At 40.6% G+C, this 26,544-nt stretch overlaps 1 protein-coding gene across 2 annotated transcripts; it reads right to left on the minus strand.

Annotated features, from left to right (window-relative positions):
- Positions 1 to 26,544, minus strand: YWHAZ (tyrosine 3-monooxygenase/tryptophan 5-monooxygenase activation protein zeta). Of its 2 annotated transcripts, none has more exons than XM_082287455.1 (6): positions 26,449 to 26,544; positions 23,899 to 24,202; positions 8,707 to 8,830; positions 4,985 to 5,148; positions 4,800 to 4,895; positions 1 to 1,051 (listed from the first exon to the last, which is right to left on the minus strand). In XM_082287455.1, the coding sequence occupies exons 2-6, from the start codon at positions 24,190 to 24,192 to the stop codon at positions 992 to 994; spliced, it is 738 nt and encodes a 245-aa protein (XP_082143581.1). In that variant the 5' UTR covers positions 24,193 to 24,202; positions 26,449 to 26,544; the 3' UTR covers positions 1 to 991. The 2 variants fall into 2 exon arrangements, with proteins under 2 accessions (XP_082143581.1, XP_082143582.1); XM_082287456.1 differs by having other exon boundaries at positions 26,397 to 26,492.

Raw genomic sequence — 26,544 nt, forward strand, 5'->3', positions numbered from 1 at the left:
TCCATTCATAAAACTTTTATTCCACTTACATCAACTTAATACACATGTTCTGAACAGTTATGCTTGGATTGTTCATGAAAATTTCGTAAGACATTAAACAAAGCTAGCCATCATCTCAAGTTATTTCCCTGTTAACTATTTTTACAGCACATGCATGTTAGGCAAGTATCAAAAAAAAAAAATCACAAAAGCAAAAAACCTAAAAAAGTTAAATACATGGGTTTTTGTTTTACTGCTGTGCTCGATATACAGTGTCATTATGAATATCAAGCAATTCATTTTTTACTGCATCTTTACTTGTACATTTGTTCTTAGGTTGCTTAAACCATTTAAATACAAATAAAATGTGTAGCAAAAATAATGAAAGCAACAGCAGGTAACTTTACAAATAATGGAATGTGAACCGTTTCTCTGTCCTTCTCTAGAGAAAGCTGACTGGGTTATCAAACTGTCTTAAGGAACACTTCAGCTGCAATCAAAGATGTACACTTGATTGGAATATTCCACAGATGTCACATGTTCACATGACATGCAATATCTATGGGACATCAGTTTATTTGCAGCCATGTGTGCTCCAGCTTGGATATTCATACTAACTACACCTGTGGCTGCAACATTGATTATCCCTTTTTTCCATCATGACAGACCAATATGCAAGCAGTCATCTTTGCCTGACATAGAAAGCTGTTTTAACACTGGCCTTGTGGGAAGCCACAATGTACCAAAAGTACTATGCCAAACATGTAAAACTTGTATAAAAATTTCACAACCCTATATTGGCCACCTCAGATGAAAACAGATAAATTCCCCAAATGTTAACTGGCTCTATTCCCCTAATATTAAACAAAACCACATGGGAAATATAGAAATCCAAATAGAAGTAACATAAACCTGTCAAATCGTAAACAAAAACTATTTGTGGGACAGCATGGATGACAAATGGTCTACTGTTTAAATTTCAGAATGAGGCAGACGGAAGTTGGAAGGCTGGTTAATTCTCCCCTCCTTCTCCTGCTTCGGCTTCATCGCCTTGGGTATCCGATGTCCACAACTGTTTAGCAAAGGAAACAGAGTAACAGGTACATTATTATACACTTACTACTGATAATTAGGAAGTAATTTTTAGAAAGAAGGCCTATGTCTTAATAATAACTTCTAAGAGGTCCTACTAAGCACTGTGAAGAAAAAGCACACAGTAACATGAATCTATTTCTTGGCTATGACAAAATGGAAATTCAGCTTTAGGTGACCCAACCCTACACTGCATTTAATGAGTAAGTTTATGAACAGTCAATACCTATTAAATTGTCTGTTTCCATTCCTTTCTTCTTTGCCTCTGTTTTGTGAGTTCTTTTACTCAGAGTTCGGATGAAAACACAGGAGATGTTGAGCTTTTCTTCTGACTCAGATGTTTATTATTTCTTATCTGTGGTACAGCTGCATGGAATGTGCCTCTAAGTTGACAAGGTGGAAATGGCCCTCGAGTTCTACCTTCCAAGGCCTTTTAAAGCCCAAGCTAGGCAATTATGGAATACCAACTAATTTATTTTTACTTATAATCTAATAACTAATCATTCATGTTCTGCACTGGGGTTTTTTTGAACCAATACCAGATCACCCAAACTTGTGAGGAAGAAGGAAGAAGAAAGAAGAGGAACTAACCTACACCCAAAATCCTCCATCTTGTTACATCTATATTCCTATATCCCATAAACCTAAATTTTCTCAACTCAGGGTTCCAACAAATACCCGTCTCTTACCCACGAGGCTGAGTAATATACGACTAACAAGCAGGCAAGAATCAGATCTACAGAACAGATAATTGAGAATCAGGAACTAACAGCAATTTGTTTCTCCTCAAGCAAGTTTCACATGCCTTTCTGAAGGAGAGCTCCAGTAAAGGTATCTCTCCACACCCAATGCTATAGCAAACATTACCTTTTCTTCAGAACAGGCATCTGAAGGTTTTTTCTGTTTTTTAAACCCCAAAATATTTCACCAAAATCTCTATCCCTTGGCTCTGTTCAGTTAGTTGTGCTCCTCTTCAGCAACTTTCAGAACACGGAGCTGCCAACTTGGCAGGCAGGGCCAGGAGGGAAGAACATCAGGCTAAGCGTGCACTATGCACACAATGTTATTTTCAGCTCCATAAAATCATACTAAGGAGCCACATATCAACATTAAGTACCAGCTAAGGAAACTAAGCATCAGTTCCAGAGCAACAGCCAGGACCAAGAAATTATTTTGTGAACCAAGTATCTCCATGCTGGCTACTTCCAAACTATTACCAGTCCAGAATGATTTGTCATCTCTCACTTTATGGAGTTAGAGAAGCATTAAATGAATCATTCACACTCCGTAGTATAAGGTGGTAAAACATAAAACTAACTAATTCTCTCCACGTACAGTGCTATACCACTGAACTCTCACAGAATGCCTTTATTTTTAAAATCCATCATCAGGAACTTTTCATCCTTTCAGGAGCAGAAGGCAATAGTGAAACCTGCACAAGACCAGTAGCCTTGTTCTTGCTCTGAACATAATGCACGGTATCTGCACTTAATCTTCCTTGCTGAAGGCATTAAGCAACAAGTTATTTTACTGGAGACAACAGCACACCCGTAGTCTGTTTCTAGACCTGCATTGTGATCTTTACTACATTATTATATTACCACATTAGTCTCAATTTCAGGGCTATTCTTGTAAGGAAGAGTTAGTAAGAACAGTTTTATCAGAATTCTATCAGAGGTTTCTATCCTAAATCATCACCCCCAGAATACAGCCACAGAGTCATTTAAGATGGTAAAGACCTTCAACATCAAGTCCAACCATTAACACTGCCAAGTCCACCATGTCCCCAAATACCGCATCTACACAAATTAAATACCTCCAGGTGCAGTGACTCAATCACTTCCCTGGGCTGCCTGTTACAATGCTTGACAACCCTTTTAGTGATGAAAATTTTCCTCATGTCCAATCTAAACATACACATTCATTAAGATAAAAGGCCTGAGTGCTATGAAAGGGGCATTACCAATTTTACCAATTGAGATACTGAGATCAGTTTAACAAATCTGCTGGTGGGAGGGGGGGAACTGCTTAAGAAGAAGGGATGCCTTTTATTTAATAAAAGAAAACAAAACAATTTCATAACAGAGCAAAGAAACAATCTAGCAATTCCAGTAAAACAGATGTTGATGGTATGTTAGACAGCCCTCTGAACACTCCTCTGCCTTCAGTCCCCAGTGAGAATGAACACAGACTTCTTCAGCCATACAAGATTCAAGGCAAAACAGAACCAACAACTGAGGAAAGTGCTCCTGCACAGAACTGATCAACATTCTGAATCACTGTCTAAAGCCCACCTACCTCAGCTGTGCACCAGCCTGCACAACTTGCATAACTGGCAAAACAGACCTTTTTTACATTTATGAAATTCACTGTAGTCTTTTGTCAGTCACACACACATATCAAAAGTTATTTTCTACCTCAAGAAGTTGTGGATAAACATGGAATCCATGCACTCGTACAGATCACGCTAAGCATTCACGGCAAGACACATCATTCATTCAAGAATATGGAATCTTGCATCTGTTTACAGCTTTCTCCCTTATAATGGAAAGTTCTCATCAATTATCAGGCCTACTACCCTAATTCACACACTATGGTAGCTCAGGCCAACTTTTGCTTGTGCGAAACAATTTGCTTTCCAACTGCTATGACAAGCTTTACATTATTTTTACTGGGAAGCCAGCAATTGAAGTCAGCTTCTACTCTCTGTTTCAAAACCACTTATTCAGAGGGCAGCTCTTGAGCAATCCCACTCAAGAGGACAGTACACACAGACGTTGAGAGTGATACCAACCCTGTATCTGTCTCCAATACAGAGGTTGAGAAATCACTTCAATTTGTTTTGTAAGCAACAAATGGAAAAATTACAAGTAGTTTTTGCAGCAATGTCATTCCAGTGGAAAGGGCTCCAAAAGAGAGAAATTAAATGTTAGACAGAAAAGCAAGAAGTATGGCAACTCCAATTTTATGCAACTGTACAATTCTACTTGCAGTTACTTTTAAAGCAGTGCATTTATTTTGCAAAGGTCTCTGATATTAGATGCACAAAGTGTTAACAAGGGGCTACATGTGACAACAAGAGGTGCTTCTTATTTTTCATTTCTTGCTTGCAGCCCTTCTCCCCACAGACCAAGGAGTGAACTAAGCCATTAATTACACAATTGCATGTTTGCTTACATTTAATTTCATTTGCTTTAGATGTTTATCTTTCCCAGTTTTAAAGTTCAAAGTAGGTTAAAAAAATCCGCACGCAAGATGAAGATTTTGATTATTCTGACAACTTACACCAAAGACAGCTGTGAGATCAAGGGGGAAAAAAAAAAAAGGAATTAAGACAGTTGTTTTACAACTGCCATGGAAATAGCCTGGCTAGCACTGATTTCCACTTCAGTTTTACCAAAATTAAAACCTGCAAACAACAGGTGCTTAAATGGGCTTGCTAGCTGCTAGCTTTGTTTCCAGTTTTCATGCAGAATCTCTTCCACGCAGATGTATTCACACAGAATAAGCTATATGAAATTTGACATAAGGTTTAAAGAGGGAAATGCAACTATTCTCAAATGCTGTTTAACATTGTGTAGTAGGTTTGCTAGTCACAGTCCAGACTGCATCATTTAAACGAGAAAGATTTAGCTCAGAAGAATGATGTATTGTAGACCTGTTTCTAAGTGACAGAACAGCTCTACGGCCAGTCCTGTCGCCTGTATGCAAACTTTGATGATACTCACTGTCAAGTTGTCTCTCAGTAACTGCATTATTAGCGTGCTGTCTTTGTATGACTCTTCACTTAATGTATCAAGTTCAGCAATTGCTTCATCAAAAGCCTAGTGTTATAAAAACAAACAACTCCATTAGCCATGTGACAAAAGGTTATGCAAATAATTTAAACGGAATTTCCCCCTCTTTGACTTACCGTTTTTGCAAGGGAACAGGCTTTCTCCGGGGAATTGAGAATCTCATAATAAAACACGGAGAAGTTCAGAGCCAGGCCTAATCTGATGGGATGTGTTGGTTGCATCTCCTTTTTACTGATTTCAAAAGCTTCTTGATATGCCTGTTGTGATTGCTCCACTATCCCTTAGGGAAAAAAACAAACACAAACAAAACCCACAACAAGTAAGTAATTCATACACTGTATCCAGACACACAGTCAGGACTGTGTTCATGCTTGCATGAAGAAACCATGTCAGGAGTGAACACCTGTGAATGAGCACTTTACCTAACAAGTCACTATTTAATGGAGATTATATTAATTACATTTTCAATTTACTAAAAAAGAGGGAAATTGTTACTGACCAAATCACAGGTTTGAGTCTTTCCTGACTGTCTCTTCTCTTCCTGTGGCTACTTTTCTTTACAAATGTTTGCAGCAGTTTTGTAGCACTGAAGATAAAACCCACCATCTACTTGACACACTACCACAGTTTCAATGTCTTTAAACACTGCAATGCATTAGAGATCCACATTTTAGTCACAGGAAACACCGATGACCTTTGCCTGTCATGCTGAACCCTTCCAGTAACAGTCATCTGTGAGTCTCCATTCAAACTGCTTGGCAAAGGTAGTGTGGCATACTTCAATTCAAATTAAATACATATTTTTAAAACCTTCCAACATAGTTCTATTTCCAATGCAGATATGAAAAGCATTTTTACCTAACTTAAAAGTTCTAGAGCCTATAAACTTCCAAGGGAGAAAAATTAATAATTTGGCTCCTTTCTTTTAGAGATGAATCTCATCACCCTTAATTGTTTCAGTCGTAATAAACACTTGGCAAAAAGCAGAAACTACAGTGTGTATATGAAGATTGAAGAGCTCAGCAGTTTCTTTCCTCACTGAAGGCACCTGAACTTAGAGCAGGTTCTGCCTGCACAAGTCAGAGATCAGGCCCAACACAGCCCACAGGCTGCAGGGGCCAGGGAGGCTCTGGATGCTGAGCACAAAGGGGCCCTTGTTCCTCAGCTCCCCACCAGCATCTGAGAAAAAGGTGGGCAGAAAGTCATTCAATTCAGATGCAAAAGGACTTCAATCCTACCACTTCTGGATCAAACCAGAAAGGCATCCAGCATGATGCCTGCAAGAGTGCAGTCACATGTATTTAAAAACAAAGAAAGGAATTTTAAGGCTAAGGACTCGAAAATACAGCAGTATTTAAGTAAGGAGTTTTCAGACTCCAAGAGTGGAAACAACTAAATATCAATACTCAGGACATCTATGCAATCAGTTTGTTCACCCTTAGATACACACAAAAATTAAAGCATCATATTGTTCTCTTCCACATGGAAGAGTGAGGACACTCAGTGCACAGTTCATCAGCACTGTCCTCTCTACATTCATCACTAATAATGGAATGCTTCAGATCAGACAGCTGCCCCAGTATCTTGAAAATTACCTGATGTTAGTACATTACAGTTTAGAAGAACTAAGTTTACTGCAAGTTACATTTAGAAATTTTGAGAAATGTTTAAGTCTTCTCATAATGGAAAAGCCTTAGAAAATGGTGCTGTTTATAAAAGTCAAAACAAGAATGAAAAACAAGTAACTTCAGGGAATGAAGCTGAGAGTTTTATTTTTTAGTAATTTTTCTTTAACATAATTTCAAAACAAAAAGCGTATTTTTTTCTCCTTATTTGAGAAAACAGTTACCTTTTGAGCAATGATTCGGAGCACTTAATGCATAATTTGATGTATTCTGTTAATTTTTAAATCAGCCACAGAGTATAAAAGTTTTTAACCTTGAAATCTTTAGAAAGTGCAGCTCCAAAGTTCAAGGATAAAATAAGGGTAAGGTACCTGCTTGACATTCCTGTCTGCTAGACTGCCATAAGGAAGCCCCATTTGATAAAATAAACAATGTGGTTTAGGAAGACAAAAATCCAATTCCTAGAGTTGGGAGCTTTATATTGTTGCTGTATTTACTGCAAAAGGCTGGAAGAATAGTGTCCAACTCAACAGCCATTCTTTCCTAAATAATAATTATTGACTGCTCTTCTTCAAGGTCACAGACAACATACAGGAAAAGCCCGTGACATGAAACACTGGAGGTGGGGGATAAATTGAAAAAATGGAAACCTACCAAAAGCTGCTCCACCAGGAGACTGGGTAAAATAAAAATAAACTTTAAAAGCACTTTAAACAAAGATTTTCACAGTCTAATTTTAGAGCCTGTAACTTAATCCTCAACAGAATAAGAAACTCCGGGATTCAAAATATTTTACCTCCTATGCATGTGAATAGAGATCACTAAAATTACCAAAGGAAAACACGGTAACTCTCTATAACAGATCTAAAGTACTGCTAACACATACAGTTCTGCAGTTACGAAGACTGGGTCAGTAAACATCAGAAATCAAATTGAGCCTTATGTACTAAGTCTTAGGATCTTTGTGTAACTCTCTATTATCCAGCATGCTGGGGAAACTGTGTTAATGTGGATATAACACACATGCCACAAAGCAGACACATCTATCCCCTCGAAATTATTCCACATCTGTTTCACCTCTATGTCAAACTCAATCTGGCCTCTGAAGTCCCACCAAAATCGTTCTGTGCCATACTGGGGGGTTTATTAGCTTGGGAGCAGCACGAGCCACAGGGGCTGCAGGTGCCCAGGAGCTCTGCAAGGAGCCGAGCGGGTGCTGCCAAGGGCAGAGCGGTGCCGAGCGCCGGCTGCACAGCTCAGCGCCCACACCCCCGAGGGTGCCACCTCCGTGGGCTCAGACTGTCCGCACGCTCCCACGCATCCCAAATTCCTGCAGGCTCAGGGCAGCCCAAGTGAGTCTGACATACCAGGCTGGCTCTGTGCTGAAGTGTGCTGCTCCCCAGGGCACGCTGCCAGCAGCCCTGAAGTGGCTCCAGGAAACAGCCTGGCACTGTTTGCTGCAAGCTGGATCTCAGCTAATGTATTGCTCTGAACTGAAGGTGACTCTGCATGCAGGCAGCAATGCTGTTAGGGTGTCTCCAACTACAGCAGGTAAGGAACCCAAAATGTTAAGTACCTCATATTAACTTTTCTAACTAAATTTAAGTGAAGGCAACTTACCTGCAATTGTAACAAGCTGCTTACATGAAAATATAAGAAACTTGAGGAGATAGAAGACATTTGGACATTGAACAACCATGGTTACAGAAGAAATTTTCCTAACAGTAAGATTAATTTTATTAAACCTTTTCTCCTCCAGGAGAAACAACCCCCAGGTCGTTTCTAGTCTGTTTGCTCACTGAACCTATGCAGACTTCTTATATTCTGTAGAAATGCAGGAAAAATGGCAAGAGTAAGTCTTCAGAAAGCTACAAGACTACAAGGAAGTAAAACCCCTAACATTCAGACAGACAAGAAATGCATAAACCTGTACTTCAGTGATAAACCAGGTACATGCATGCAGAAGTTGGAGACGATTTCAACCTTTTGTGACTCAACACCTGTTTCGCAGTTCCATCGGCATGTACATGGAAATTTTTGTAACTCATCTGAAAGCCAACAATTTATGCATAATTTTCCTTCAGAAAACAGGAAGCCTATTACTAAAGAAATTTACATCCAAATCAGAAATACTCTAAAATTAGAGTTATGTCACTGCCCCACCGAAGGCAATCTAATTGGACAATGTCCATCCACAAGCTGACATACAATACCTTTCTTGTCATCTCCAGCAGCAACCTCAGCCAAGTAACGGTAGTAGTCTCCCTTCATTTTCAAATAGAAAACTTTACTTTCTGCTTGCGAAGCATTAGGGATCAAGAACTTTTCCAACAGAGACTAAAAGGGAAACAAAGAACACAGTGTTTTGAACATACATACTTTTACAGCATGCTGAACCAACAATTCAATTATATTTCAATTTATTTCAAAGTCAAGACAGCTTCACTTTTTGCTTATTTTCTTCACATCCTACATAACACAGTCAGCTAGAGAACGTGTTCCGGATTCCGATTCTAGATATAAAAGGAATGCTGCATTGTGTGCCTTGATAGGGAGAAGGAGGCTGTGTCAATTTAGCAGATGAATATGACCAAAGGATGGCATTCTACAAGCCATTATACAGAACCATGGCAAAAATAAGACAGTCCAAAGATTCTGGGCAGAGGGTATATCATGGAAGAAAGTCTCCATCCACAAAATACAATAAAAGCATTTGATACATCAGCTGCCAAATCAGAGACTCAATTATTTTACAAACACAGGCAATAAATAAGCCTCCTTAGCCCAGTTCCCATTAATTGAATGCTCTACTGGCATCACCAGCAAGAAACCACAAGGTGAACCTGGATTCTTGCACAATCTTCCAGACAGCTAACAATCTGACATTCAGCTCTGTAGCACCTCTATCTGACTTTATGTGCTGCCCTAATAGGTGTTTCCTCTATCTTCCAAAGCAAAGGTAGCTCTCTGGAGTCACTCCACCAAATCCTCCCCATGGGCTGACAGTTAAGACCAGGTTTTTCTAGATTATTCTAACTATAGCATAGTTCCCAGCTGAGGCAGTCACATAATTTAGCAAGAGTTCTATTGTGATGAAAAAAAAAAAAATCACTATCTCCAACACATTTAGTCAAATTAAGGTACAAGCTTGTCAAACTTTGTGATGTTGAGTGCTTGAAGTCAGACTTTGTAAGAAAAGCCAGTTATTTAAAAGTCAAAAAAGGTACAGCATGCCTGAATAGTCAGAATTTAATCAGAGGCTGTTACATATACTTGGTGAAGGCTATGCAGAAAATAATTTTTAAATGAAATTTTAGTACAAATTTTTGGCCATCTTTTTTTTCTCCTGTAGATTAGATGACTGACATTGCAGTTTTGCTTCAGTTTTTTAGCTCGTATTTCCAATGATACCACAGAAATGGACAAACTAATTTAGTTCCAACTTACAGAATGATGGCTGCTTTACAGTACTTTCCTCTCAAGGCCATCCAGAAGGTTAAATGAATGTCTCACAGGACATACTCTTGGGATAGGCATACCCTGGATATGGTACACTGCAACTACTGCACTGTGACATGGGCACCTGTGGTACACCTGCTCTGCTTAAAAGGCCAACTGTTAAGCTACAGAAAACTGTAATTCATAGCAAGAGCAAATCTGGTGTTGGTTTTTGTTTTGGTTGCTTTCTTCTTTAATCAAAGTACTGCTAATTTGGTACTAATGCTAACAATGAATATTTATTGGTAGACTCAAAGTTGTGTGAAATTGCTCAAAATGGAGTGACCCATATAGCATCTCTCTCATCATTTCTATCTCACCAGACAGACAATAAAGACATCAGGCTGACAGAAAACCAAAGTCAGACAAGGTCAGCTATGCCTATGCTACAATGAGATAAAAACCTGTAAGTGGACTTTCTTTAGTGGCTTTAATGTAGTGGATTTATCTGTTCATCTATAATATTTGGCCTTTCCAGTACTATGGGGCTTGGTATATAACTTCATTTTATAACCACGCAGGGAGACACTGAAAAATACTGCATGTCCCTGCTTCCCATCCAAATGACAGCAGAGACAATTCTTTGGCAACAGAAGGAACTCAACACAAGCCAGTCAGAAGCAATAGTATTTTCTTTGGAGACAGTCAAACGGGCTGCCGAGCTGCCTCATGCCAAAGGCACCCATCTGAAGGCATCCCACCACACCAGGAGAAGGGTTCAGAGCCATCTCTGCCCCAGTGAGGCTGGGATGCAGCAGGAGGCTGGCAGGTTTATGGGTCACACCCCTCAGCTCTCTGTAACTACTCACATGCTCTGTCCTCACCATTAGAGAGCTTCGAGCTCTGTAGCTATGACGTTTTCTTGAGTGCCAAGAAACTCCAGTTACAACTGAAGGTTACCAGCTACTGAGAATGAGGCTCCTTATTAGTTTTTCTCTGTGAGACTTCAATTAAGCCAGGTGTGTCAGTCTGCACCTACCCTTCTGGCACCAAGCTGCCCTCCTTCTGCCTCCTCCATTAATTGGCAAGACCAAAATATTTTCAGTGATTCCAGAAACAGAAATTATTCCTCATCTGTATAGTAGGTCATCTGATTAAAACATACAGCTCTACTCACTCCCACAGCAGCTACCAAGCTCCAAGATTTAAACTTCACTTAGATCACAAACCAGGTGAAGTTGTTTGCAAACTAAATGGGTGAATTGCACTGGCAAACAGATAGTAGGAAAGACTACTCATTGTCTTCTTAAACAGACCAATACTAGCAGGACAACAGGAGCTTGAACACTGTAAATCTTGTACTGGAAAAAGTTCTACAGCCATGTCGAATTTCAAAGACTGATGAACTGAGAAAATCCCTTTGAACAGCTATTCATAGAATATAGCCAATGCAAAGAGGCTCCGACTCAAACTGCACTGGGCGCTTACTCATATTTGGATGAAAGAGTCTATTCTATACAAACAACACGTAGGACTGGTGTGCCACTATCTGTGGAAGAATTTTATTTATGCCAAATACTTAATAAATAGCAACAATAAAACCTGTAAGCAGATGAACATTTAAAAGCTAGCATGTGGAATGACTGAAAGGAGACCTCTACCCTATTATTTGTTTAGTTTTATAAATTCGGTTTTTTCTGTTTGTATTAGTACATTTATTTCAGGATCTATTTTCTTTTACTGGCATAAGTAGACAGAGACCACTCCTTTAAAGTTAGCTGAAGATTCAGAGTACAGTCTTTTATCCTAGAGAGTGGCTGTGAAAGCACAACCTGCATGGAGGTGGTGTGGCTACAGAAAGCCAGACAGGTAAGACCAATGGAACTACTAACCTTTAAAGTTCAGTTACAGAAGATAGCAGAATCAAAAGCACAACAAATCTAACAATTTGTTATTTGCCAACACATCAGCTTATGGGGAATACTGTTTATCTTGTGGATTTTTTTAATAGCTTTAACTGCAAAGTGTCTCTGGAGGATACAATTTTTCCCACAAGGAAGAATATCTTGATATTTAACTCCTGTTCATAGGTTTGTCCAGAGCTTCAGCAGTACCAGCAATACATGCCCACCTTCCCTCTCCTTTACCAGTTGATAGGGCAGTGTTTATCAGTATAGAGCTGATCACCATACAGGCCACTGAAGTGGTCGCAGCTAGACCAAGACTGGATCAGTAAGTGATCTGTATTTACTGAGTTTGTGTGATCTGCACCACTGCAATGCATACAACGCCCTGACAACTGCAGTCCATACAGCCCATGTATATTATAGCTACATTAGATATAGTTAAGGTCTCATGCTTGTTCATGATGTTCCTGCTATCACACAAAACTCTCATCCAGTTTTCATATATGCTAATACATGAGCAGTTAATTACAGCATCTTGATCAGCATCTGGTAGGAAGAGTTTTCCAAACAAAACTTAACGACCACTCCCTACCCTTGAAACCCCCCAAGGACACAGCAGTAATTGTCAAGAGCTTTTAATTTGACAGCAAGAATCTAACTGCTGTGAAACAAACCATACCATTGTAGTCAACCAGGCAGATGCAGCAGCATTTTAAAGTACTTTTTGGCCCAAACCTGTAACAGCTTGTCCAAGTGCTTCTAGCACTTTTTGTAAGTCTTTTCAGAAAGATTTAATGGGAATTACTTTTTTTTTTTGAAAGGATGTACTAAATCTGAGTATCAACTCTTACTAATATGCTGGCTGTTCAAAGATCAGGCTTCAACACTTCACACCTGCAATTCTGGTTATGACTAAGTCAACAGCTTTCTGGTTCTCTGGACTGGCAAACAAACATGTTCAGACTTGGGAGATGTCAGCTGTGCTCACACATACCATTGATAAGATTTGGTACATTCCCTCATCCCCAGCATGTACGTACTAGAGAAAAGTCTTTGTCTCCACAGACGCACCAGAAACTGTCTGCACACAACTTGAATTATTCTAATGGTGAACTTCAATCCTGGCTTATTTTAAACACTAAACTGGAAAGAGATTGACTTTCTTCATTCTTTCACACATTCTACTGCCTGAACAGGATACAGTCAACAGGTGGCAACATGAAGCACAACACATTTTAAGCCCATTTTGATGAAAGGCTCTATGTACCTTTTCCTGTGGTTTTGCAAGATAAAGTCTGAAAGGTTCAGAGTTACCAGACTTACTCAGGAATGTGAAAGAAGCCTAACAAGTAGTAAAAAAAAAACTCCCAATAGCCAACCCTCTCCAAAAAGCCTGTCTACTTCTTACTGCAAGTGGACATGCTTCAGTAGTCAAACTGTGGTGAGGACTGCAGTTGAAGACAGGAAGCCAACACAAAGACTTGAAGAGTCCTTTCCTGACACTTGAAGCTTAAAACTACTCTTGTTTTAAAAGCTTTTGCATCTTGCATCGGCCAGAAATCTATTCCCAAATCCACCTTAAGAGCATTAAATTAATTTTATTTTAGTGCTCAGTTTTGCCTTGTTGCTTCTAGTTCAGTGCTTATTTCCCTTTATTAAAGGCTTCGTCTCAGTACATGTTATTGCCTAGAAACTTTAGATAATTATAAAAGCACTAGAGACAATTGCAACAACAAATCGATTTTCTATTTATATATTTCCCTCCTGACAAGCAAGAAAATAAGAAGAGTCAGATTCTAGAAAAATGAAGTAGAAATTAGTGGATAATACATAGGGTAAAGTACTGAGAACAAGAAGCCTTATTTTTAAATACAAAAAAACCTTAATTATTAGGATATCTAGTTGAGTAAAAACATTAGAACTATTGGAGAAATAAAAAGATACTATTCTTGCACAAAAGAACCAAGGTGCAGAATGGCAAAACTCCAAAAGAATACACTGATAAACTTTAGGTAATTTAAATAGTATCTGTTCTTCTCTGAGATAACCTAGCTTTTTGCTTAATAAATAAACAGGCTTTTTGTTTTCATGCAGTATCAAAAGACACCTGACAATAGTTATGACATTTTCTTCTAATTTTGAGAATAAATTACACAAGACTACTAGATGAACTTCAACTCACTTGTCACCCATCTATGGTGTGTGACATAGGGATGAAGATGACATGGAAGAACTCTTTGCTTTTTAAATTCATGAAAAAAAGGGTATTTTTTTTTAAGCTCAGCCTAAAATTAGTTTAATACTTAATGACAAGAGCCTGGTATTTTCATGATGGAATCAGCATTCCACTATCTTTCTCCAAGACATTATAAGAACACAAGAGGGATCATACTGGCTGACGGGACTCCTCTGTCTACTAACCTCACTGCAACACTGCCCAAAAGAGGATGCCACTAGAAAAACACATGAACAAAGCAAGAAAGTGTCATGCTTCTCTTAGCCTCCATCAATGTCTAGCGACTTCCTGAGCCAGGTGTCGTTTCTATGAAGGTAATAACCTTTTAACAGGCTTCTTGTCCACATTCCACACATTGTTCAAACTCCCATTACATCAAAATAACCTTAATACCCACAATGCACCAGAGGAGAAGCTGTAGATACCTGCCTACCTGTACATAAGAGTGCTACTTTTGTCTTTAATTTACTTCTCAGTTTCATTAAAAAAAAGACACCTATCAACTCCCATTAGAAGCTAGCAAGTGATTTTGCATAAATGTTTTCCACACAAGGATTAGGCAAGTTATGAGCTATAAAACAACTCATGCAATTAGCTGCACTGCACAGATTGGCACACACACTACAAAGGGTTTAATTAAACCATTCGTGGCCAGTCATTTTATTTACACGCATCCATCTGAATTGTTGGAGAAAAGTGATGAATATTTGCATTTTTAAGAGGAATATTTTTACACAATCCCTTCCCAAACCCTGTTTTGACCCTGTTTAGGCTTACTATGCTGCTCCTGATTACAGTTCTGCCCAGAGTTTGGGATTAAGGGCTCTGCAACTGCTGCCTCATGGGTGACCTCCAACCCTCTTGTGGGAAAACCAAAAGGACTGTTGTCAGCCTTCTACTCCAATCAAAAGTGAAGCTACAGTTTAAAGTTAGCTACAGAACACTCTCTACTCATTTGCCCACCAGAACAGGAATACAAGAAAAGCTTCATTATTAGTGGCTGCTGAGGCACTGGAGATCTCTGCTAAAGCATCAGCTGAAGAAGGAAACCAGCCTGCTGCTTGTCCTCAGTACCAGTTATTCTTTCTTCCCATCATATTGGCTGCCCACAGAAACAGCAGCAGAAGTTTGAGAAAGGTGACAAGGATGGCTGGAAGAGATGAGGCGAGAAGCATGACCCTCAGCAGGGGAGGAATTCAGAATTTAGGACAAATAACCTTCAAGGGGGAGGGAAGAATTTGACTGCAGAGTAATTTGCAGCATTTATGCAACAGTGGCAGATGTGAAGTGCATAGGGACACGTATAATTGCTAAGAGCAGGAGAAGGGTACACTTGATTAGCAGTTTTGCTGTAGTCAATCTGGTGAAGATCTATAAAAGAAAATAGAGGAAATGCAGTCTGAGTAGTAAGAGGGTAACTGAAAAAAAGATCTAAAAGGACTAATGGACAGAAGAGATTCCCATATGACAGAAAAAATGGCAAGAAATCTTAGTTTATACATAAAAATACTACTAAACCAGTCTAAATGTGTTTCCTTAGAAAAGAGAACAAAAGCAGCCTCACGTATGGGCAGGCAAAGGAAACATGGAAGAAGTAGGACACCCTGAAAAATCATCTTCATGATGAGACATATGCTGAGGGATAGACACCAGTCAGTAAGAAGTAGGTGTATGCACAAAAATGCATACAGGCTACTTGGCATGGACACACCACTGGTCAGCAAAAAAAGAAAAGGACAGCACCTGAGGCAACGAGGAACAGCATCTCAGTTCACACTTTTACAGCCATATATGTAGCTCCCTTTGCAGAGCTGCCTTCCTCAAATTAAGACTACCATATCCTTTACTAGCTAGTTTCTTCTACTATTTTGCTTTCCAATTAGTATTTATGGCAAGGGAGGCAAGTGTGCCTTGTATCAGGATATGCTCTTTTGAGAGAATTCAAAAGAGTGCTCATGTGTTTTATGCCAATCATTACTGTTTTTTACCAAAGCATGCATAACAGACATGATGGTAAAGGAACCAAATTCTGAAGCACAGGCAAAAACACCTCTCCAGTTTAGTAACCCACTCTGAGGAAACTCATATGAAAGGCAGCAGCTATAAAGACACTTAACAGAAAAACATTAGGATTGAAGTCTTGAATTTTTTGAGGCATAGCTATAGATACTAATAAACAGTTTCCACTGAGGATCAAAGTCAATATGCAATTTTTACCTGGGCCCTTTTTTTTTCATCATCACCTCATTAAACTGCTTCTTGAAAACTGGGGACTTGCATCAAAATTAAATGGTACCAGATACATCGATCATTACTCTTTTCAGAAAGAGTTTTCTTTTCATCCTCTGAGAAACTTGAGATAATAAAAAACTGAAACCAACTGAGCTGGGTGAGAATTTCTGCTCAGACAGTAGGTCTCAACTACAGCTATTGTAGCTGTACTCCAAACCAGAACACCTCTTAAGCTGTCTTAAGACTCCACAGTTTCGGGGTCTAAAAAAATACAATAAAACTCCCCATAAATATGATGTATTTTATCCTTGATCAGAAATAGAAGCAGGAGCCATTTATCTTTAGCAACTTGCACTCTGAGCAGATTTGAAACTTCCTGAAGCAGAATGTGGATCGACTACGGGTTCACTATAGCACAGTGTTAATAAAAACATTTTATTAGGAAAAATGCCATTTTAGCAATGTAAACCTATTCTGCACTAGGAGACAATGACCCGTTAAAAGATCAGATTACCTTTGTTAAATCCTTTGTAAAATAATCACAAAGGGTAACATCCAGAAAAAAATGCACCACCAACAAAAACCAACTGACAACTTTTCTCTGCCTCATTGAATCAAAGAATCAAGTAGGCTGGAAAAGACCTCTGAGATCATTAAGTCCAACATATTTTATCTGATAAAAAAATTTAAGAATTTACTGTTGGTCTCAGCAGAACATGACTTATTATTACTTCTCCTTTGAAGAGGCATTGCCAATCTTCTGTCAGATTTCAAGAAAAATAATCCACTGCACAAGATTGACATTCAGTTAAAAAAAAGTTTAAGAAATAATCACAAACTTAATTCTCTTCCATCAACTTTAATACCACAAGCTTTCTCAAACTATTTCAAAATGGTAGTCAACTACTGCCTGAATGGACAACCAGCTTCAGAGGAGCTGGTGTCTGCCCACAGCAAAGAATAAGTGAAGCATTTGAGAACCTGTTTCAGAAATGCACTTCTGTCATGTGCACGGCAATGAGACAGAAGTTTCTACATAAAACCAGAGATAGTGCAGTATTTGATCGTACAGATGTGCAGAGATAATGCGCTAACGCTGTTCACATTCTAAATTTTGTTTCTACCACTTACAGCTTCCACAGGCACAAGGAGAAGCTGATATATTAACAATGCACTGTTTCTGCTCTTAGACTTCTAAGCAACCAGCCAGTGAAACAAATACACCTAGCAGCTTCACAAAATTTCAAGTACATGCAATGAAGTTCTTTCTTCAGCAGCACAAAGATGATGAAGAGTTATCTGTCACAGGTGACTAAACTGATCAACTTACTTTATTTTGCTGTTTAGAACTGCAGGTCAGCAGCAGGTACATAACAAGGTTGCTGTCAAATAAAGCCAGTTGTCACTTGGATACTTTTGAACAGTATAAGCACTCTGTACCTTTCTACTGTAAATCAAAGCCAATTATTAAACATTATTGCCAAATGAAATTAGTACAGTGCGCTAGTGGTTATAATAAAGGTTTTTTCTACTTCCAATAAATGCAAGAGGATGTAGATACATGTACATACGTGTATACACATGTGCATGCACAGTTAATATAAGAAGTAGATGCATTTATGCAGAGCACCTTAGCTGATTTTATTACTAATGGGAGCATTAAACATACATGTCAACATAAATTAAAAACAACACAAGTAATCTCATCTTTAAACTGATCCATGAAGGATGTTTTAATTATCAAAGATTCAACAGTTTTACAACAGTCTAATTACTTAAAAAAGTAAAGGAAATTACTCCAGCTTAGGTACTGCTTTCACTGCAGGAAAGCAAAAAAAAAAAAACCCCTAACAAAAACCAAACCAACAATTCAAACCAAAATAAAAAAAAACAACAGCCAAAAAAACCCCCCAAACCCGAAAGGGTGTAGCTACAATCAGGCACGTAAGTGAAATAATGCGGTTGATACAAATTGCCTCTGCTTCCTACCTTCAATATATGTGAGCAATTATACCAACCAAACCCTTACTGAAAAAGCCAGACTTGGAGAGTTAATCAAAAGCTTAAATTATAACCACCCTTAGCAAGCCCTGGCTACATTTTGCTCTGCAATATATAAAAGTTCATTCAGAGAAGCATTTGTGAACCAGAGTACTCACAGAGTATTTTCACATATGCCACTAACACACGTTATCAATTGACATCTTTTAATGCAAATTCTAACAACTTGAGATGACATCTTGAGTTCTACATCCAGATTTGAGCTCCGCAGCACAAGAAAGACACAGATACACTGAAGGGGCTATGGGGCTGAGCACATGAGGTACAAGGCAAGGCTGAGAGAGATGGCTTTCTTCAGGCTGGAGAAGACCAGCAGATCTTACTGCTGCATATAGCTGCCTAGAGAAGATGGAGCCAGACTCTTTCATGAGGTCTACAATGACATGACAAGAGGCAGCAGACAAGCTGGAACATGAGAAGCTCTGATTACATCCAAGTATTCTTTAACAATAAAAGTGAACAAATATTAAGACAGGCTGCCCAGAGAAGCTGTGGAATCTCTACACTTAAAGAGAATAAAAATTTGACTGACAAGGCCTTGAGCAAAGTGATCAAACCAGATCTGTTCTGAGCCAAGTTAAACACAATGACCTCCCTTCCAACCTCAATTATTTTGGGCACCTAACTCCTGGATTTCAACACATTAACCATCCCCTTCCGTAACAGACATTTTTGCAAATATAAGGTTCAATAAATGCCTCCCCTTTTTTTCTGAAAAAAATGACATCTCAAAGACAAAGTGCAGTTAAAAAAAAAAAAACCAAACCATTAAGCAAGCCTGAAGGGGTCACAGAACTTAAGGTAGTGATTTTCAGTGGGAAGACTGAATTTTCTGTATCAGATATCATCATAGCAAGGTTGTATGGTATTGTCAGACTACAGGTTAGCTGTGCTCTTTATCCATCAGGAGGACACACTGAGCATACAGTGGCTGAGTTTTAAGAAGACAATTCACACATGTGCAAGTCAAAAAGCATATGGCTTCTTGTAGGAGAGAAGACTAAATTTCCTAATGCTGTCATTATTAGACAGGTTTTATAGAAGTTAACATAGTAACCTATTAGATGTTTGCAGGCAATGAGAAAATAGTTCCACAGTAATTTGAGAACGATGGCAATAGGCATTAATTCTGTGGTATGTTCTTTAAAAAGCCATTTAGATGCATTCGGAATGGAATTACACTCCCTTACCCCAGTGAACTGCAGCCCCATGACAGGTTACTAAACATTCTACTCCCCCTCTCAACAATATACATAAAAATGAAATGTAAACCAAAATTCACTAATCTGAGAGGTAACTGAACCTTCTGTTCTCACAACTACCACTTCTAAAAAGTGAAGCATCCATAAGAAGTGCAAGGAAATCTCAAGTATGAGCGCACAAGGAGTACCATCTTCTGCTTCTGAGCGTGAAATTAGGAAGAAATAACGTAGTGAAGAAAGCAAACAATTCATCTTATTGGAAGGTCCTGAACAACACCATTAACCTGCTGCTTTTCTGGCAAGAAAGGAGTGAGGAAAAAGTGATGAGTAGCACCTATGTGCAACAGTAACTCCAGAAGGCTGAAGGGGAGCCAAGGTTTGCAGAAGTTCTCCAGACCTTAACAACTAAAAAGGCAAAGAAACAGTGAAAGGGTGCTTGGGCACTGCCAGAGAAGAGTTTTACTTAGGATATTTCTGTGGTGGAACTTGGAGGGGGAAGCAACATCACCCAGAAGACTGGGCATCGGGCAAGAACATGGGAACTGCCCCATACTGTGCACTTGGGGGGCATGCAGGGACTGCCGCAGTATGTGCCAGCCTAGGGAAGAAAGTGCAACTGTCTGGAATTACATTCATACTAATGTGAAGACAGCCAGTCATGTTTTCAGTTACTAGTTCACATTTAGCTCATGTCAGAGTCTACCTGAAAGCTACCAGAGCTCCCGAGAACTTTTAACATACAAGCAGTGCAGGGAGTTAGCTATTCAAAGACCTCTCCATTCTTCTGTGTTTCAGAACCCTTGTTAGCTAAAAAATTCAGCTTACTGCAGATTTAATTTGAACCACTTCAGTTACAGCTCATTTGTCTACTAAAGGCAAAAAGCGGTTTAAAGAAAATCCACACCTGTTACATTAATAACAATTTTTATTGTGGAAATGACAAAAGATTATAACAGATCATTATACTGGTACTTTAGACAGACCCTCCTTTCTACTATAAAAACTGAAACAGGACGTGAAGCACACAGTTAGCTAACATGAGGAAAAGTACTTAACTAAAAGCTTAATTTCCTGTATCAATTGGAAATTTTCTATAATACTCAAGCACTTTTCAGATGCTCAAGTATAGCAATGTACTTCCTTATACACAGTGTCACACAGACTGTATTACTATTGAAGAATTTGGAAATACAGTCTTCATTGCCACAGTGCAAGGAGCTTGTACTACACTCAATGTGTCACAATTACTTGATGTTTACCAGCACTACCAGACCAACTCCAAACTAGAGCTGGTTACATTACACTTTAATATACTTAAATGCATATATGACAGAACTGGTGCTGGAACAAGATATTTTAGGTGTCTCTTCTTTGTACAGCAGCACTCTGAGGCTGCAGCAAACAAGAGGATGAGTTCAACTCTTTGTAGAGTTGCAGAGGTACTCCATGGCAGGTTCAAGAAAAAAGGATTCAGGAAGTAGCAAGGATGCAGATACTGTCTTTCCCCATTGCAAGGTCAGTGTAAAGGAGAGAAAGAAACATTTGGACTTGACCACATAACTATCAAAACTTTTATCATTGGGTCTAATAGGGATGAAGCAAGAAAGAACTTCATCATTAATTGCTCCTATTCTCTCTGGAAATTAGTAGAAGAGATAGAAACAAAGTCCAGGAAGAACTTAGTATACTCGGTCTCTACAGGATTAGAGGAGCTATTTCTTCCAGAACACTAGATTTCATTCCAACAGATGAGGGAAGAGAGCGGGAAGCTGCAGAGGAGCCAGCTTTGGCCACACTCTTCTGTAGTCACAAACACGTTCTCTAAATTGCTTTCCTCTCTTCAACACTGAAGTTAGGACAGCAGGCATACTCAGCTGTGATGTAACACCCCTGGGCATTAAATATTACTTAAGACACTAGCAGACAACTGAAGACACAACAACAGCTCAAACAGAGCCACAGACTCAATAAAAGATACAAACATTGCTGAGCTGCTTTTGTACTCTAACTGATAAGGCTCATGACTAAAAGCTTTCAAAGTTTAACACTTTAGGTCTTATTAATTAGTGGCATACCTCACACCAATTAAGGTTTGGTAAGCCTCGCTTTTTCACATCCGCAAACAGTTATAGACTAGATTATGCTGCATAAAAATTACAGAGATCTTCTGAAAAAAACCCCAAAAACTAAACCCAAACCCTAGTTCTATATTTGCATGTAGCACTGTGCAGACTTCTGTTCATAATAAACAACTACATGCTACCACAGTTGTTTTTTTTTTCTGTTAAAGAGAAGTGGATGTCAGATAAACCAATACAGTCAGCCACGTTTCTGGGTGAGTAAGAACATACATGAATAGGATCCTTCAAGAAAGAAAAGAAGAATATGTTTTTAAATATAAATCTAATTCTTCAGTGGAATTGGCAACATCAAAGGTAGCACATGCCATTTGAAAGTATTTTTAAATCCTATCCTTTGAATACAAAAGTTTTCATTTTTTTCTTTTTAAGTCAAAAAAAGTAGGTTTTTTACTGCTAATCACTGCCTAAGGCATTGTTTCTTCTGGACAGTAATTTTTCCTTAACATATTAAGAAAAACTGGACTGGCAGTGTTAAAAATTAGTCATTAGCTTCTTAAAAATAGTAACATGTCAGAGAACAATAACTTCTTTGAATAATGTATGTCTCATTAACACAAAGAAATTCAAGTCCATTTTAAGATTCAGAAGATTTAACAAGACTCTCCACCCATATTCCTCCCCTCCCAGGCACTCTAGTTGCTGCAGCAAACTCAAAAGCTGGGTTTTGTTTTAATTTTTGTATTTAGCATGCACAATAAAAGCTAGCTTTACCTTAGCCTGTTTCCATTATCAGGCAAAAAATTAATTGCAAACACTAAATTCTTCTAAGGTTTCTAAATCCAGATTTAATTAAAATAATTTCTTAAATCAAAACGTAGCTTACAAAAGAATTTCAGATCACTCTCAACTGAAAGCATCCACCCCCAGCCTGACTTTCCTATTAATAAAACAAAGAAAGAAATAACAACCAATTAGAATGCCAGATTTGGATCCTCATTTCCTTGGCTTGAATAGATGAGCCACCACTTTACAACACAAGTAGCAGTAAATCAGTTCTTTCCTATGAGTAAGTTCTGCATTTCCATTTTCATAGTGGAAGTTAAAGAGCTATCCTTACACAAGATAACAAAACATACAAAAATGTGTGTGTTACAATAACCATAGCGGCCAGCCTGAACTGGAAGCCAAGACTCAGTTATTCATGCTGACTCTTACAAACCCTTGGAAAACCAGTCTTCTAGAAGCTATCATCACCCATATCATTTAATTGTCTCACACATCAAGCAAAATTTACGCTACTCATTGATCTTATATTTTCATTTGGTATCAGATCTTCAGGCACAAATGTAGCTATTTAACACCTCCCTCATGTCGCTTGTCATTCTGTCACCTGCAGTTGATCCCTGGTCACATATGGGATGACGCACCAGCAGGGTCCACAGTGCAGTGGACAACTCTATTGCTGACATTAACCTCTACCTCTCAAGTGGTCGCAGGACTGAACAGCTGCTCCTCGTGTACTCACTGAAGCACCACAGGCATGTGCAGTTGAAAAAACCTGACAATCTGGAATAAGCATTTGGAAGAGGCTTGGATTTCATAAACCAGCCTCCCAGTGAAAATACAGCGTTGCTTGCTGTGTACATGCACATTTTAATGTAACTACAAGTCTCAGAAAATGCCTAACTTGAACACCCTTTTAGTTTGCTACTAAAAATTTTAAGTTTAAGCGGGTATCACAGCATTTCTACTGCCTCTTCCGGCAGGCAATTTTCTGCACAGCTGAGTCATAACTAACATTACATCATCTTACCCAGGGAGGGGCACAATTTCCGTAGAGTAAGAACTACCTCTTACAGCAGCATATTAAAGTTGCAGAAATCAAAGAGATCTAGGATACAAATATTGCATTAAGGGGGAAGGGCACTGGGGGAGGAGAAACCCTCAAACTAAACCTGTATACAGTTCAGTCTCAGGGAAATACGTTGACCCTTCATAACTATTACTTTATGTACAATAATGTTTCTACATGTCTCCAAATTTATTAGCATTCGTAACTATAATCTGTATATAAATAATCAGCACATTACAGGGAAAGAAAAATTCAGACATTTTTTAAACCTTATCATCAGAAATAGCAAAGGCGGCCACAGCTTTACTGACAGACTAGAAATAGTCCCAGAGGGCCCAGTACCATTTACTCTGCAACTGTAAGTAAAAATGGATCAACAGTTTCATTATTTCTCACCAGCACATCATTGCAGATGTCTCTTAGCTCAGTCTCAATTTTCTCTCTGTATTCTCGAGCCATCTGCTGTTTTTTCTCAGCTCCTTCCGTCTTTTGTTCAATACTTGAGACGACTCTCCAAGATGACCTACGGGCTCCTACAACATTTTTATAGGCAACAGAGAGAAGATTTCTCTCTTCGTTGGACAACTCAGCTCCTTGCTCAGTCACAGATTTCATGCAACTTGCCATGTCATCATATCTTTCAGCCTGCTCAGCCAGTTTGGCCTTCTGCACCAGCTCATTTTTATCCATGTTGATATTTCTAAAGAGGAAAAATAGTGAGGCATTATTCAGACATTGGTCAAGGACAAAGGTGTTTTAACTTCATAAGCAGAGCAACCTGTATTCTCTAAGTAGTTTGGAACTGTAAGAGGTACAACTGAAATCCAGAACAAAGGCATACTAACAGCACTTGATGCTCAAACACGTGGACACATGGAGTAAAGAGTTCAAGCCACTGCTTCCTCCTGAAAAACTGTTAACTTTTAAAAGTATATTATTTCAATAAACACAAAAAAAGCATCCAAAGGTGAACTGAAACAAAATAATTTCTATCTTATGCACAAAAATGATCCCAGTTCTTTGCCACCACTCTTTCATAAGACTATATTATCAGTGTAAAAAAACTAACAAAGAAAATACCCAGTAGTAAGCTTTCAAAAGAGACAACCAAATAAAGGTTGGACAAACAATACCAAGCAGCATTCTGAGCCTTAACAGAATCATACAGTTACATGCAGAAGTACTTCACATACAGATCTGCAGATGAAAACCCACACTGGATGTTAAAAAGTCAGAATGCAACAAATATCTAAATCACAAGTTGTACACCTTCCCACAGTGCTAACTCCCTTTCCCAAAATGGAAATCCCCATTATGGGATGTTGTGTGTCAGGTATTGCTGCTCTGCCCGACAGGCTGTGCTTTGAGAGACAAAAGAAAATTTTACTACTTAAAAACATTACTTCAACATCAGTATTTCAGATAGCACAACCTGGCTGAGATGCTTCATAATCTGTCTTATCAGCACTTAAAGAACATAAAAAAATCAAGCTCTGCTGAGCAGAGGTATTGAGAAATTTATTTTGGTACAGGAGGAAAAAAATACTTGCCCCTCACCCCCCATCCTTCTGTGTATCCTAACGTGATCATTTGGAGGAACTAGGATACATTATCCTCTAAAGTTTGACAAGATTATTAAAGCATGAACCAATTTTAGTCATGAATGCTTTATATATTTATGTATGTTCCACACATGCCCACCAAGCACCTTAATTTTTAACCACTCTGACTTTTGTCCTTTCATGTGACGTTAGGAGAAACAATGGCAGGGCTATGTTGCGTCTTTGGGAATAAATTAAGCACATTCTAACATTCCAGGTGACTACAACTTTTAATAGCTCCGGTCCCCAACAGGGGGGCACAAACCCGGCGTTTGTTTGCAGACGCGCGTTGAAGAACTTGCCCGCACCGCGCGCGGCGGGGTTGAGGAGCCATTTTAAAGCAAGCGTTCGGCGGTGGTTATTTACCACTCGGCATGACCGGGGAAACGTGGTCAGAACGCCGGCCCCGCCGCTAGTCCTCGGGGCACCGCAGGCTGCCGCGGCAGCATCCCGGGGAGGCAGCATCCTCAGGCGGCAGGGCCGCCCGCCGCCCCCGCGGGCTGGGCGCTGCCGCGGCTCCGGCACGGCGAGCGCGGTGACAGCAGAAAATGGAGAGGCCCGGGGGCGGGCGGAGCGAAGGGCGGGGCGGGCGGGCGGCCCCGGGGCGCTGCGGCCGCTCCTCCCTCCCTCCCCGCGCCGCGCCCGCCGCGGGGACACCGAGCGCCGCGCCCGCCGCCTTTGTCACGGCGGGTGGGCGCCGGAGCCCGGCCCGCCCCGATCCCGCTCCCCTCCGCCCAGCGCCCCCGGGGGAGGATGCCGCGTCCCCGCCCCGGCCGAGGGAAAGCCCGCGGGCCCATCCCCAGGGGACTCGGCGCGGGGGAGGGGGAGCGGCGGAGGAGGAGCCCCCTCCAGTCCCGGGGGAGCCGCCGCTCCCGCCCGGACCCCTCGGCCGGGGCGGGGAGGATGGGCGGAGGCAGGGGGGCCTGGGCGGCGAGAGGGGGGGGTGGGGGGGGGCCCTGGGCGGAGGGAGGGAAGCGAGCGCGGCCGAGGGGCGGCCGCCGCCGCGACTCTTCCGCGCCCGGCGGCAGACCACACCCGGCAGCGCCCGCCGCCCGCGCCCCGGCCCCCGCCCCCGCCCGCCGGGGGCGACGCTCCCCTGCCCGCGGGGTCGCCCTCACCTGCTGCCCCCTCCGCCGGTGCTCCCCCCTTTTTCCCTCCTATCCCCGGAGGAGAAGAGCCCCCGCCGCCCTGCGGAGCGGCCCCCGCGTCCCGCTCCCTCCCCGCGGAGCCGCCCCGGGGGGAGCAGGGCGGGCTGGGCGCTGCCCGCCGGCCGCCCCGCTCAGTGCTCCCGACCTGCCGTGTGCGGGGGTGGGGGGGGGCCGGTCCCGGGCGGCGGCCCCGTTACCTGTGCGCGGCGGGCGGGCGGGCAGGCGCGGGTGCGTCGGTGCGGGCGGGCGGCCGGCGCGGACTGTGCGGTTCTGGCGCTCGCGGCGCTGCAGCC

This window comes from Coloeus monedula, assembly GCF_965178545.1.
Source record: "Coloeus monedula genome assembly, chromosome: 1".
NCBI lineage: Eukaryota > Metazoa > Chordata > Aves > Passeriformes > Corvidae > Coloeus > Coloeus monedula.